Source organism: Plecotus auritus (assembly GCF_963455305.1).
Source record: "Plecotus auritus genome assembly, chromosome: 2".
Taxonomy (NCBI): domain Eukaryota; kingdom Metazoa; phylum Chordata; class Mammalia; order Chiroptera; family Vespertilionidae; genus Plecotus; species Plecotus auritus.
The window spans coordinates 177,745,205-177,757,057 of NC_137771.1; the positions used below are offsets into that span (position 1 = coordinate 177,745,205).

Below are 11,853 nucleotides of genomic sequence, written 5' to 3' on the forward strand. Positions count from 1 at the left end.
TTAACTTTTCATTCACTATCAAATTGAGGCTGGTATATATCATAATCACAGTTTCAATGGTCTAGCCAGGAATTCAGGATGTCTGACACAAATTAGCCCTGTCAATCCTACACTTCACCATTTCTCTATTTTACCTCATTCTTCAGCCAGTCAATGTTTTTCATCTCTTCATCCTTATTTATTAGATCATCCATCTAAATCCTCTGCATCTTTTAGGTGAAATCAGATAGCTTTTTTATTTACTCCTTTCCATCTAACTCTTTGCTATGGCCCTTCCTGTGTTTTGTGTGCTCTCTCTCAGCTTTGAGCTCCTTGAGGAGGAGAGTCAAGAGGTCATTTCTTGCAGATGACACAGAATCGGGCAGATTGCCTGGTACAAAGTAAATATTCACCTGTTCATAGAAAAAAATGAACAAATGAATGCTTGAACAAATTGATCTTTGGATATTAGTTAGCAAAGAGTAATTTAAATTTGAGAAGAGAAAAAATGAAATGTCAGTAATAGAATTAAAGTGCTAAGATTAGTTAAGCTGAGTTAAAAGGATCAGTAAATGTTTTGTGAACTAGTTCATCCTATCAAAGACATCTAAGATGCCTTTTACCAAAATAAAGGCTTAGGTTGTAACAAAGAATAAGAAGTATTTATTTGAAAAAGGGATTGCAATCCGGAGGCACAGATTCAGGTAAATTGTGCTCTAGAGAGAACAAAGAAAGTCAGGGTTTCTAAAAGCAAAAACCACAAGTGCAGCTGTCATTTAGGGCCTCCATACAAATGAAGGATGTGGCTAGGTTAACAGGAATTGGTTAGGTTCAATATGTAAATGAAGGATGGAAAAACTTCAAGTGCTGTTCCCATTTAGGCCCTTGATGTATATGGATGATGCTGGCTGGTGAGAGGATTGGCTCTTTTCAAAGTGAAGAATGTAGATGATCTTGTTGCCATGGTAAGGAGGAAGTAAAAGCCATAATGCAGTTTCATGGTTAGCCGAATGGTTCCAATGTTCACGAGTAGGACCTGCATAATGCAAAATTCTTTATAGCCTCCTGCCTTCACTTTAGTTCTCTCTACCTAAATGGCTCTATCCTGGCACTTTCCATTCACAACACTCTGCTTCTTCAAAGTCTTCATATGGAGGTCAGGTCCAATAAGGTCAGGAAGTTTTCTCAACCAACCTCCCTGTCATAGAGTGATTTATAGCTTTAGTTCTCATCAAAGCACTTCTCTTCCAGAGAACAGCAAATTCTTCTAAGATAGCACTGTTTAAGAAATATTATGAGCTATATACATAATTTAAAATATTATAGTAAGCACATTTAAAAAACAAAAAAAGTAAAATAAATTTTAATAATAAATTTGACCCAGTATATCTAAAATATGATCATTTCAATTTATAATCAGTACCAGAGGCCCAGTGCACAAAATTTGTGCACTGGAGGAGGGGGCCTTCAGCCCGGCCTCTGCCCTCTCACAGTCTGGGACCCCTCAAGAGATGTCCACCTGCTGGCTTAGGCCTGGGGGGATCATGCCTAAGCCAGCAGTTGGACATCTCTCTTGCAGTCCAGGAGCCCTTGCTCCTTACTGCCCTCCTGCTTGCTGCTCCTTACCACTCATCTCGCTAATCCTTAGTGCTGCCGCAGAGGCCGGAGAGGCTCCCACCACCTCTGGCTGAGCGATGCTCCCCCTGTAGGAGCACACTGACCACCTGGGGGCAGCTCCTGCGTTAAGCGTCTGCCCCTGGGTGGTCAGTGTGCATCATAGCAACCGGTCATTCTAGTTATTCTGCCATAACGGTTGCTTAGGCTTTTATTATATAGATAAGCCATTATTATTGAGATATTTTTGCATGTGTGTGGTCTTTCAAATATAGTGTTTATATTTACAGCACATTTGAATTAGGATTAACCATATTTTTAGTGGCTGCTGTATTAGGCAGTACACTCTTAGGATTTTCTCATCAGCTTCTGCTATCTTCTCCCAATGCTATACCTCTTCAATTATATCTCAACTCTCTTTCTTAGTACAGTCTTAAGACTAATATTTTTTACCATTGGGGAATTGTTGGCTTTTCCAAGGCAAATAGGACATCCCTAGCTTTAATAATCACTTATTTGTTTATAGCTTACACTCAGAGCATTATTTTTAAACTGTGGGTGATTTTTTAAATTATATGTAACTAGAGGCCTGGTGCATGAGATTTGTGCATGGAGGGGCGATGTCCCTCAGCCTAGCCTGCACCCTCTCCTATCTGGGACATCCCTCTCACAATCCAGGACTGCTGGCTCCCAACCACTCTCCTGCCTGCCTGCCTGATTGCCCCTAACCACTTCTGCCTGACAGCCTGATCACCTCCTAACCACTCCTCTGCCAGCCTGATCAATGCCTAACTGTTCCCCTGCCAGCCCAATTGCCCCTAACTGCCCTCCCCTGCAGGCCTGGTCCCTGCCAACTGCCCTCCCCTGCTGTCCTGGTTGCCCCCAACTGCCCTCCCTTGCAGGCCTGGTCCCTGCCAACTGCCCTCCCCTGCTGTCCTGGTTGCCCCCAACTGCCCTCCCTTGCAGGCCTGGTCCCTGCCAACTGCCCTCCCCTGCAGGCCTGGTTGCCCCTAACTGCCCTCCCCTGCCAGCCTGGTCACCCCTAACTGCCCAGCCCAGTCACCCCTAACTTCCCTCCCTGCTTGCCTGATTGCACACAACTGCCCTCCCCTGCCAGCCATCTTGTGGTGGCCATTTGTATCCACCTGGGGGCAGCCGTCTTTGACCACATGGGGGTGGCCATCTTGTGTGTTGGAGTAATGGTCTCTTTGCATATTACATCTTTATTATATAGGATTATTAATTGTGTTGTATAAAATGTATACAACACAAAATTTACCATTTTAAGTGTACATTTCAGTGCCATTAAGTACATTTACATTGCTGTACAGCTATTGCTATCATTCATCTCTAAAACTTTTTCGTATTTCCCAACTGAAACTCTGTACCCATTAAATATTAACTTCTAATTCTCCCTTCTTCCAGCCCCTGGCCACACCATCCTACTTTCTGTTTCTATGAATTTAAGTACTGTAGGTATCTCACTTAAATAGAATTATAAATTATTTGTCATTTTGTGTCTAGTTTATTTCACTTAGTGTAATGTCCTCAAGGTTCATCCATGCTTGTATCAGAATTGCCTTTAAGGCTGTACAGTTTTTCACTCTATATATACATCACATTTTGTTTATTCATTCATCCATTGATGAATGCTTTGCTGATCCCATTTTTTGGCTATTGTAAGTAATGCTGCTATGAACATGTGTATGCAAATATCTGTACATGTCTCTACTTTTTTTTTTTTTTTTGTACATATCCAGAAGTAGAATTTTTGGATCACATGGTAATTCTATGTTTAATTTTTTGAATAATCATCATATTGTTTCCCACAATGGCTGAGCATTTTATATTCCTACCAGCAATGTAGAAAGGTTCCAGTTTCTTCACATATTTGCCAACACTTATTTTCTGTTTTTTTTTGTTTGTTTGTTTGTTTGTTTTTAGGTTTTACAATAGCCATCCTGCATTTGTTTTTATTAGCATTTGTGGATGACATGAGTAATAGTAGAGGTAACACCAAGTTGGATATTGATTGATATATGGGTATAATAACATTGTCTGATATAAAACAGTCATTTGTACATTTATTTGATGAATGGCTTTTATTAAAATCTCTCAATTAGGCATTTGAAACCCTATATTTTCATTGTCTTTGCCACTACTCACCATCTGAATTTAGGGAAGTTGCTTAATTTCTTTTATATTTACAAAATCGGGAATAAAAATTTCTCACAGGCTTATTATAATTATCAAATGGGTTAATCAATTTAAAATGGCTTTAAAAACCTTTAAATAATAGATATATTAAAGGGATTAAAGTTGTTCTTAAGAGATTATCACTGTGGTTATTGAGTACATCATAGTGATTTTGGTTATATTTTGGATTTAAAATGTACTTTATAGAACAAGCCTGGGGATATATGTGCTTTTACAGCCAAGTAGGTGACAGAGTACTGAAAAACTGCTTCATGGCATCATATGAGCAACTTCCCAACTAAATCACTTCATTACTTCTTCCAAGTTCCCCTATGCACTAACCAGTTATAAATAATAGCTATATTTAGCACATATAAATATATACTTTAATTTTAGAGATTTTGACACTATTCATAAGAGAATTACAGGTAAGAAACTTTAAGATTCCAGTAGAATCTTCCATAAGAATCTTTCTTTTGTAAAAGAAAGACAAAAAATTTAATTGCCACTGGCACCATCTTAAAATTACAGGATCAATTCTTTCTGAGTTAGTTTTCTCTGTACACTTTGCTACTTAGGTTAGGCCAAAGACAGTTAGTCCTTTAGGGATATTTGAGGACCCACTCAGTGCAATAATTGAAATATTTTAAAATCTCATTTAAAAATGCATAAGTATGATCATATGATTTTTATCCTTTATTTTGTTAATATGGTGTACCACATTGATCAACTTACATATTTACATGTTTTATATATCCTTATACCCTGAATAAGCCACGCTTGATCATGTTGTATTATCTTAATAAACAAATACAGTAATATTACAGAGTATAAAATCAATATACAAAAACTTATTGCATTCCTATATACTAACAATGACATTTTAGAAAAATAAATGAAAAAAATTCCATTTGCAGGTGCAACAAAAATAATAAAATACCTAGGAATAAACTTAATAAAGGATGTGAAGGACCTAACACTGAAAAACAATACATTTCTGAAAGAAACTGAAGAAGACACAAAGAAATGGAAGGATAATCCATGTTGATGGATTGGAAATCAACATAGTTAAAATGACCATATTACCTAAAGCAATATACAGACACCAGTGCCCTGGTGCATACTGAAAGGAAATTAATTAGAAGGTGGCCAGTGGGGCAGGACTGGGCAAGATGGCAGGACATGCCCTGGAGCCAACTTCCCGCAGTCCCTCCTTGGCCAGCTGCACCTGGGGTGGCACCACGGCTCAAAGGGCATCTGCAGAGTGAGTGGGGGTCCCTCTGGCAGGTGGGGTCCCTCGGCCTGGCCTATGAGAATAGGGCTGAAACTGACTCTCCAACATACCCTGAGGGGTCCTGGATTGCAAGAGGGTGGTTCTCGGGTTATGTACCCCGGAATCGGGCTCCCTCCTCTCTGGTTCTGGGTGCGTCACACCCAAGAACCACCACTGCCAAGTCACCACAGCTCGGCAGCTCCTGAATTGAGTGTCTGCCCCCTGGCGGTCAGTGTGTGTTATAGCTACTGGTTGGAGCGTCTGCCCCCTGGTGGTCATTACATGTCATAGTTACCGGTCAGATGGTTGGATGGTCACTTAGCCTTTTATATAAATAGACTAGAGGCCCAGTGCACAAAAATTCATGCACTGTGGGGGCTCCCCTCAGTCCAGCCTGCACCCTCTCCAATTCAGACCCCTCAGGGGATGTCCAACTGCCGGTTCAGGCCCGATCCCCAGGATATCCCTCTCACAATCCAGGACCACTGGCTCCTAAATGTTCACCTGCCTGACTGCCTGATCACCCCTAACTGCCCACCCCTGCCGGCCTAGTCACGCCTAGCCGCCCCCCGCCAGCCTGATTGCCCTTTACTGCTCCCCCAGCTGGCCTGGTTGCCCCAACTGCCCCCCCCAACCAGCCTGGTCACCCCTAACTGCCCCCACAGCCTGGTCGCCCCTTAGTGCCCCCTGCTGGCCTGGTTGCCCCCAACTGCCTCCCCGCCAGCCTGGTCACCCCTCACTGCCCCCGCCCTGCGGACCTGGTTGCCCCATGCAGCCTGCTGTTCAGTCATTTGGTCGCCCCTCACTAACCCCCCTGCCGGCCTGGTCACCCCACGCAGCCTGTTTGGTCACCCATTTGGTTTTGATGGTCGCTTAGGCTTTTATTATTATAGATAGTGCAAAAGAAACAAAAAGGCAGCTGACTGAATGGGAGATGATAGGTGTAAACAACAAATCCAAAAAAGGGTTAGTATCCAAAATGTATAAAGAACTCATAAAACTCAATATCAAACAAACAGTCCAATTAAAAAATGGGCAGAGGACCTAAACAGACATCTCTCCCAAAAAGACATACAAACAGCCAATAGATACATGGATAGCTATTAGGTAAACACAAATCAAAACTACAATGAGATACACCAGTTGTATCCACTGCCCTTCCACCTCACACCTGTTAGAATGGCTGTTATCAACAACACAAGTAACAATAAAAATGCTATTTTTCAGAATGAAAATGTCCCTAAATTTACAGAGATAGAAAGTGGCTGAGTAATCATGTGGCCCCAGGCAGTGTGGCTCCCAAATTGGTCCTCTTATCCACACACAACATTTATTCAATCACAGCCATACTCTCTCAAATACCAAGGCAAAGCCCAAGGGAAGAAGTTATTTGATTAGAAATACCATTCAGATTAGCTAGGCAGTGTAGTGATGGTTCAATAAGTGGAGGTGCTTAGCTGTTTGTTTCTAAGTCAAGGATGAAAATAACTCCAGATATTTAAGTGAAATATTTCATATGTTCTTCTACAGTCACATATTTATCTCACAACAATATAATGAATCCTATTAAATGTGTTCAATATGCTGATCATATTTTATGAGAACAAGTATGACATAAAACACTGTTCTTTCTGTGCAATAATCTAGCAATGGCCATGATAATTTACAGATGAATGAACTTCAGAGCCAGTCAGAACAATGGAGGAGAAAATGAACAGCTTATATAGATGTGAACTGAAATCACATGGTTGCATAATCACTTTTCCTATTGCTGAATAGCTAAGAAGACATGGATTGTATTCATTATCTTTGGTGAAGGAAATCTGGAGTACTTGGGGAAAATTGGGGGGATTTTTTTTCTTTTCCTTTTTTCTGACTTCTCTTCCATTCATTTCTTATGTAGGATACTCTGAAAAAGGACAATAACTATTTCAATTTACCACAACAGTGTCCTATTTTTACAGTGGGGTAAGATTAGAAGCTTGTATATAAGGATTTTTTTCCTACCCAAACTAAATTGCAGACTGAGGACTAAGTAACAAAATATATTTTTATATTCTTTAAATGTTATACCCTTAATGTCTGCTCTAACTCTAGATGAAAATCCTGTAGTGTAGGTTAGTAGGGACTGAAGTAAGGACTGAAGCCTTAGCTATAAGGGAACGGGAACCACTCATATATCTGCAGTTCAAGAAGACTTAAGAGGTTGTACTGATAGAACTGGAAGAGGATCACGTGTATCCATTAAATATATTACCTAGTTAAAACTTGTTTTTGCAGTGGGGAGAAAAACTCGTGATGAGAATTGTGAATAATAAACTATAATTTGAGATGTTTATGGAGGTTAAATTGATGCCTACAATTATAACAATTATTGCCATTTTGCTTTCCAGTGTGTATGTACAGAGAGCCATCGCTACATGAAATTGGAGAAAAACAAGGGCGTTCGAGGAAAAGTTCTGGAACACCAACCATGAATGGAGGCAAAGTTGTGAATCAAGATTCAACATAGCTGAGAACTCTTCCCTTTGTCCCTCTCTCATCCCTTCCCTTTCCCCCTCTCTTTTACCCATTTTCTTCCAATAAACCCACCCAAGGAGAGAAAAATAAAATGGCAACGCAGGACCTAGTGGCTCCCAAAATCTTCCTTTGTGTAGGACAGGAAAATTGAACCAAAGCTTTCCTGTTGCAGTGTGGTAGAAAATGCACATGCACAAAGATTAGCACACATATAAGAGAGGGGAAAATAAATCAAGACTCCACAAACATTAAAGTAAATTGTGCATTTATTACTAGAGGGCTAATTGTAATGAAGACATAACTGTAATAAAGATGAAATAAAGCTATTACCTTAAAGAAAAGGGCTTTGTAGAATTGAACTTACAAGTTGATGTAATACCCTAAATAGCTTAAGCTCTGGGTTATGCTATGATGAGTGCTTTGTTTTGATTTTGTATTTTCTTTGGGTATCTGAAATTAACACATTATTACGTCCTGTTTTCAGGATGTTTTTAAACCATGATATTGAACATTTACTTACAGATTTTTAATGCCTTGAAGATATATAATAAGGAATCACTTAACATCCAGAAAATTTTAAAAATTTATTTTTGAAGTTATTATTTAAGATTGTTTTAGACAAAGGATAGTCTTATGTTCAATCTAATGGTATTAACAAATTGAATTCCTTAATAAAAAGAGTTTCAGATTCTCTGAAGAGAATGCCATATTTTTATCAAAGATATTAACCTAGAATCTCATTTTTTTAGTAATTTAGATTTTTTTTCTGAGACTGAAGTAAATTTTTGGAATTATTTGTTATTATCATGCCTGGGCAGTGATGTACAATTTACATGCTCTTACTGTTTGGTCCGATTTTTGACTTTGTGGGCAACTTTGAGAGTATAGGTGCATGTCTAGTTGTCTTAGAATTTTTATCATCTATTGCAGCAGGAAAGATGAAAGAGGAGTTTTACATAAGAAAATACATCCTAGAAAATTGGTCAAAGCAAATTATATCTGCCTTAGTAACTTACCAGAGTTTTATGTATACAGCATTTTCCAAACTCTGCCATGATGTTGGGAAGCATGGCTGTGAAATTCCGAACTTACTATTTTATGAAGCAGATGGATACATATCCTTGTTTATAAGTCTAGGTGACAATAAGTGTGTTTCCTTGGGTACTTGTAATAGACTGAATTTTTCAGGGGGTTAGAGAAACAATACGGAATTGACAGCTATGATTTCAACAGACAGGCTTGTATGAGCAGCTTAAAGTAGTAAAAAAAAAACTCAGTGTAAGGCAAATGCATAGTTAGTAAAACTAAAGTATTAGAAAATATTAGGGAAGAAATTAACATTATTCAATTGCCTTGGAAAAACTAGATCTACTTAGTCCTACAAATCAGGAATGGTGTAGAGACATCCAAATTAAAATAAAACAAAACAGAATGTTTAAAAAAATGTATGCTGATTTATGGATATTATTGAAGACTTAGCATGTTACTTCTCCTGTAATTCTACTGTCCGGCATGTATTGCTCCAAATATTACTCCCTAAAATGTATAATCTTTGAAGACGCTCTAGGTCCTCACTTCAATGACTTTGCCATTGGTTGCTGTATTCTTTCAAGGTCACTGCAGTTTCTCTCACTCTACACAATCATTATTCTCCAATAGTGGTTCCTGTACTTCACCAAGTATTCTATCAATGTTATCAGGAGATTAGCAGAAAACAAAAAGGAAGAATTTGCCTAATTGATTGCAAAGAACAGAAGTTAAGTATCTAGGCAAGGATTTTGAGCACAAATTTGCAAGTAATATTCATTTAACCAAAATATTTGGAAAGTAACAAATAAAGACATTGAAATTGAAGAAAAAAAGGGAATGTTGGAAAAGAATGCCCTTGTTAAAAACACACACACAAAAAAACACACACACACACAAAAAAAAACACCAAAAAACAAAAACCCAGTTGTATTTCTCCTTGTCACTCTTGATTCAACTTGATAATAAATGCAGCTGTCACTTTCAGGACCAAACCAATCCCAAGCACAAAGCCTTATTTTCTTTAGAGACATAAAAAAAAGGCTTCTACAAAATGGGTCACAGGCTCATTTAGCATGAAATGACTTGTGGGGATATGGCCACATGCATGTATACACTCACCACAAACTCATCAGTAACACCATTTTCACAAAGTGTTATCAATTACTCAGATGACTTCATGACAGAATATATTTAATCCAGTTAAATATTATGAAAAATATGATTGAGGTATGAATCTCCAATAGAATTTCTCCCTCTGTTTTCAGTGGCTGCTTGTTTGGCATCTAGAGTCATTTGTTTCCTTCCTGGCAGCAGTTAAGAAGCAGAGTTCTAACTCCCCAACATCTATATATTTTTTCCTCTATATCATTTAAGCAAATGTTCATCATAGTAAAATGTTTTGGATGTTAGCTTTGTCTTAGTTAAGGTTAAGTTCAGAGAATAAGTCAGAAACATATTACATTATCACATGAACCTGACTGTGGTTAGAACACAGGTGAGCATTTGCTTAACAACTGCTTCCTTTGTGAGCACCCAAAACCTGTCATAGAAAACATCAGTATTCACAGTCTAGGTTTTTTTAAAAAATTAGCAAATGTAAAATAATTATCTGTTTTTTTCCAAAAATATGAGCCAGTTTAAATAGTTTATTTTCAGGTTTATTCAAGTAAAAAAAAATCTTTACTTTGATATATTCATTATCCCAATTTCTGGGTCTCAATTCATCCCTCAATTATTCTCCTATAAGTGAAGTAAACTTTTTTAAAAATTAAATCTCAGGAGAAATATGACTTCTAGCAAAGCTTTGTAATTGGCTCTGTACCTATATGTTAAGACATGTTTAGCCCAAGAGTCCTTATTACAACATGTTTTGAAATCACTGGGCTTGAGAATGAGAACAAAATTTTAGAGACTCACAAAATAGTTTTCTGGTCAATATACCCAACTTGCTTGTTAAGCTAGAAGTTTGAGGTCTTGAAACAAAATGGTGCTTTAGTTCCATTTGCTAATTCAGAGACTTTTGTGTCTCTGGAAACTGGAGGACAGCAAGCAAACCTATTCTTGATCATAGTAATAGTTTGGGTTGTGAATTTTACATATGAATTTTATAGCACATTTTTTAGCCACAAAGACCTGGCCCAATAAAGAGATGCCAATTAATGCACATTGTGATGCTTTATGGGCCTCCTTATAACCCAGATACCTTTTCAGAACTGTGTTGAAGACAATGACAGTGCTGTAGATAGGTATTATATATAGATAGGTGATGTTGTGGTGCCTCTAGCAAGAGATGAGAGTTTAAGACAAAGTCAAAGGATCAAGAATGGCTTAATGTATATTGAAAAGTTTGAAGGTTCTAACTTAGGACCACTGATTTCTTGGTGAAGAAGCATGACTACATCAACAGTAATTTTTTTTTTTTAAAACAGATCCAGAAATAACGAATCTACTATTGCACTTTTATGGCTTAATGTACCAGGCCTTGCTCTGAGAAAGGTTTCCATGGAGTTGTTTCATTTCATCTGCACAAGGTGAAACACATTCAAGCATAAAAAAATTCCCCACTCATTGTAATATCATAAAAAGCTGAGATTGTAAATAGCGTTTTTTAAAAATCAGAATCGCATTTAAAACAGTGGATTGTTCTACAAATATATATGTGTATATATACATATGCTTCTGAAATAAGGACTTATTATATAGAATTTTTATTTGATTTGTGGTATTTAGTTACAGGTGATCAAAAATAAAGAGATTTGAATGTAAAACTTTATATATAAATGTATATTTCTAATGATAGTATAAATTGCCACTTTATAATAAAAGAAGAAACAGGTGGGAACAATAGTCAAAGCACATGCTCCTTCAGAACTTCATGATCTGAATCCCCTTTTTGATGCAGAGGCAATTATTTTTTTATTTCTAAAAAGTTATATTATAAACCTATACTTCCTGAAACAGATTCCATGATAAGTCATAGAAAACTGAAAATTTACGTTTGAGGGCAGGAAAATGATGCTAAATGCTGATCTTTACTTTTTCAGGATTTTTTTCCTGGGGCCCAAGTTAAATATTCAACATGTAAGATCTAAAATAAGTGAAAATTGTTAATGTTCAGAGATGGCATGTTAATTTTCGGTATCAAACAGAAACAAAAATATATTTGACATTATACTAATAGCATAAAATAATGCCATAAATTTCACCATTAAATGTTTTATTAGTTGGAAAGAATGAGTTGA

The 11,853-nt window shown here is 37.5% G+C and overlaps 1 protein-coding gene across 4 annotated transcripts in view; it reads left to right on the forward strand.

The window, feature by feature from the left end:
* The window catches only part of FGF12 (fibroblast growth factor 12), a 558,339-nt gene extending 548,833 nt beyond the window's left edge, over positions 1-9,506 (forward strand). For 3 of the 4 annotated variants that reach the window (XM_080652334.1, XM_080652335.1, XM_080652332.1), the window contains exon 5: positions 7,456-9,486. In XM_080652334.1, coding sequence (XP_080508460.1) covers positions 7,456-7,574 — 119 coding nt within the window. In that variant the 3' untranslated portion in view covers positions 7,575-9,486. Of the gene's footprint in view, positions 1-7,455 lie in introns of all 4 variants that reach the window. The other variant, XM_080652333.1, reaches the window with a different exon arrangement.
* Positions 9,507-11,853: the final 2,347 nt, after the last annotated feature.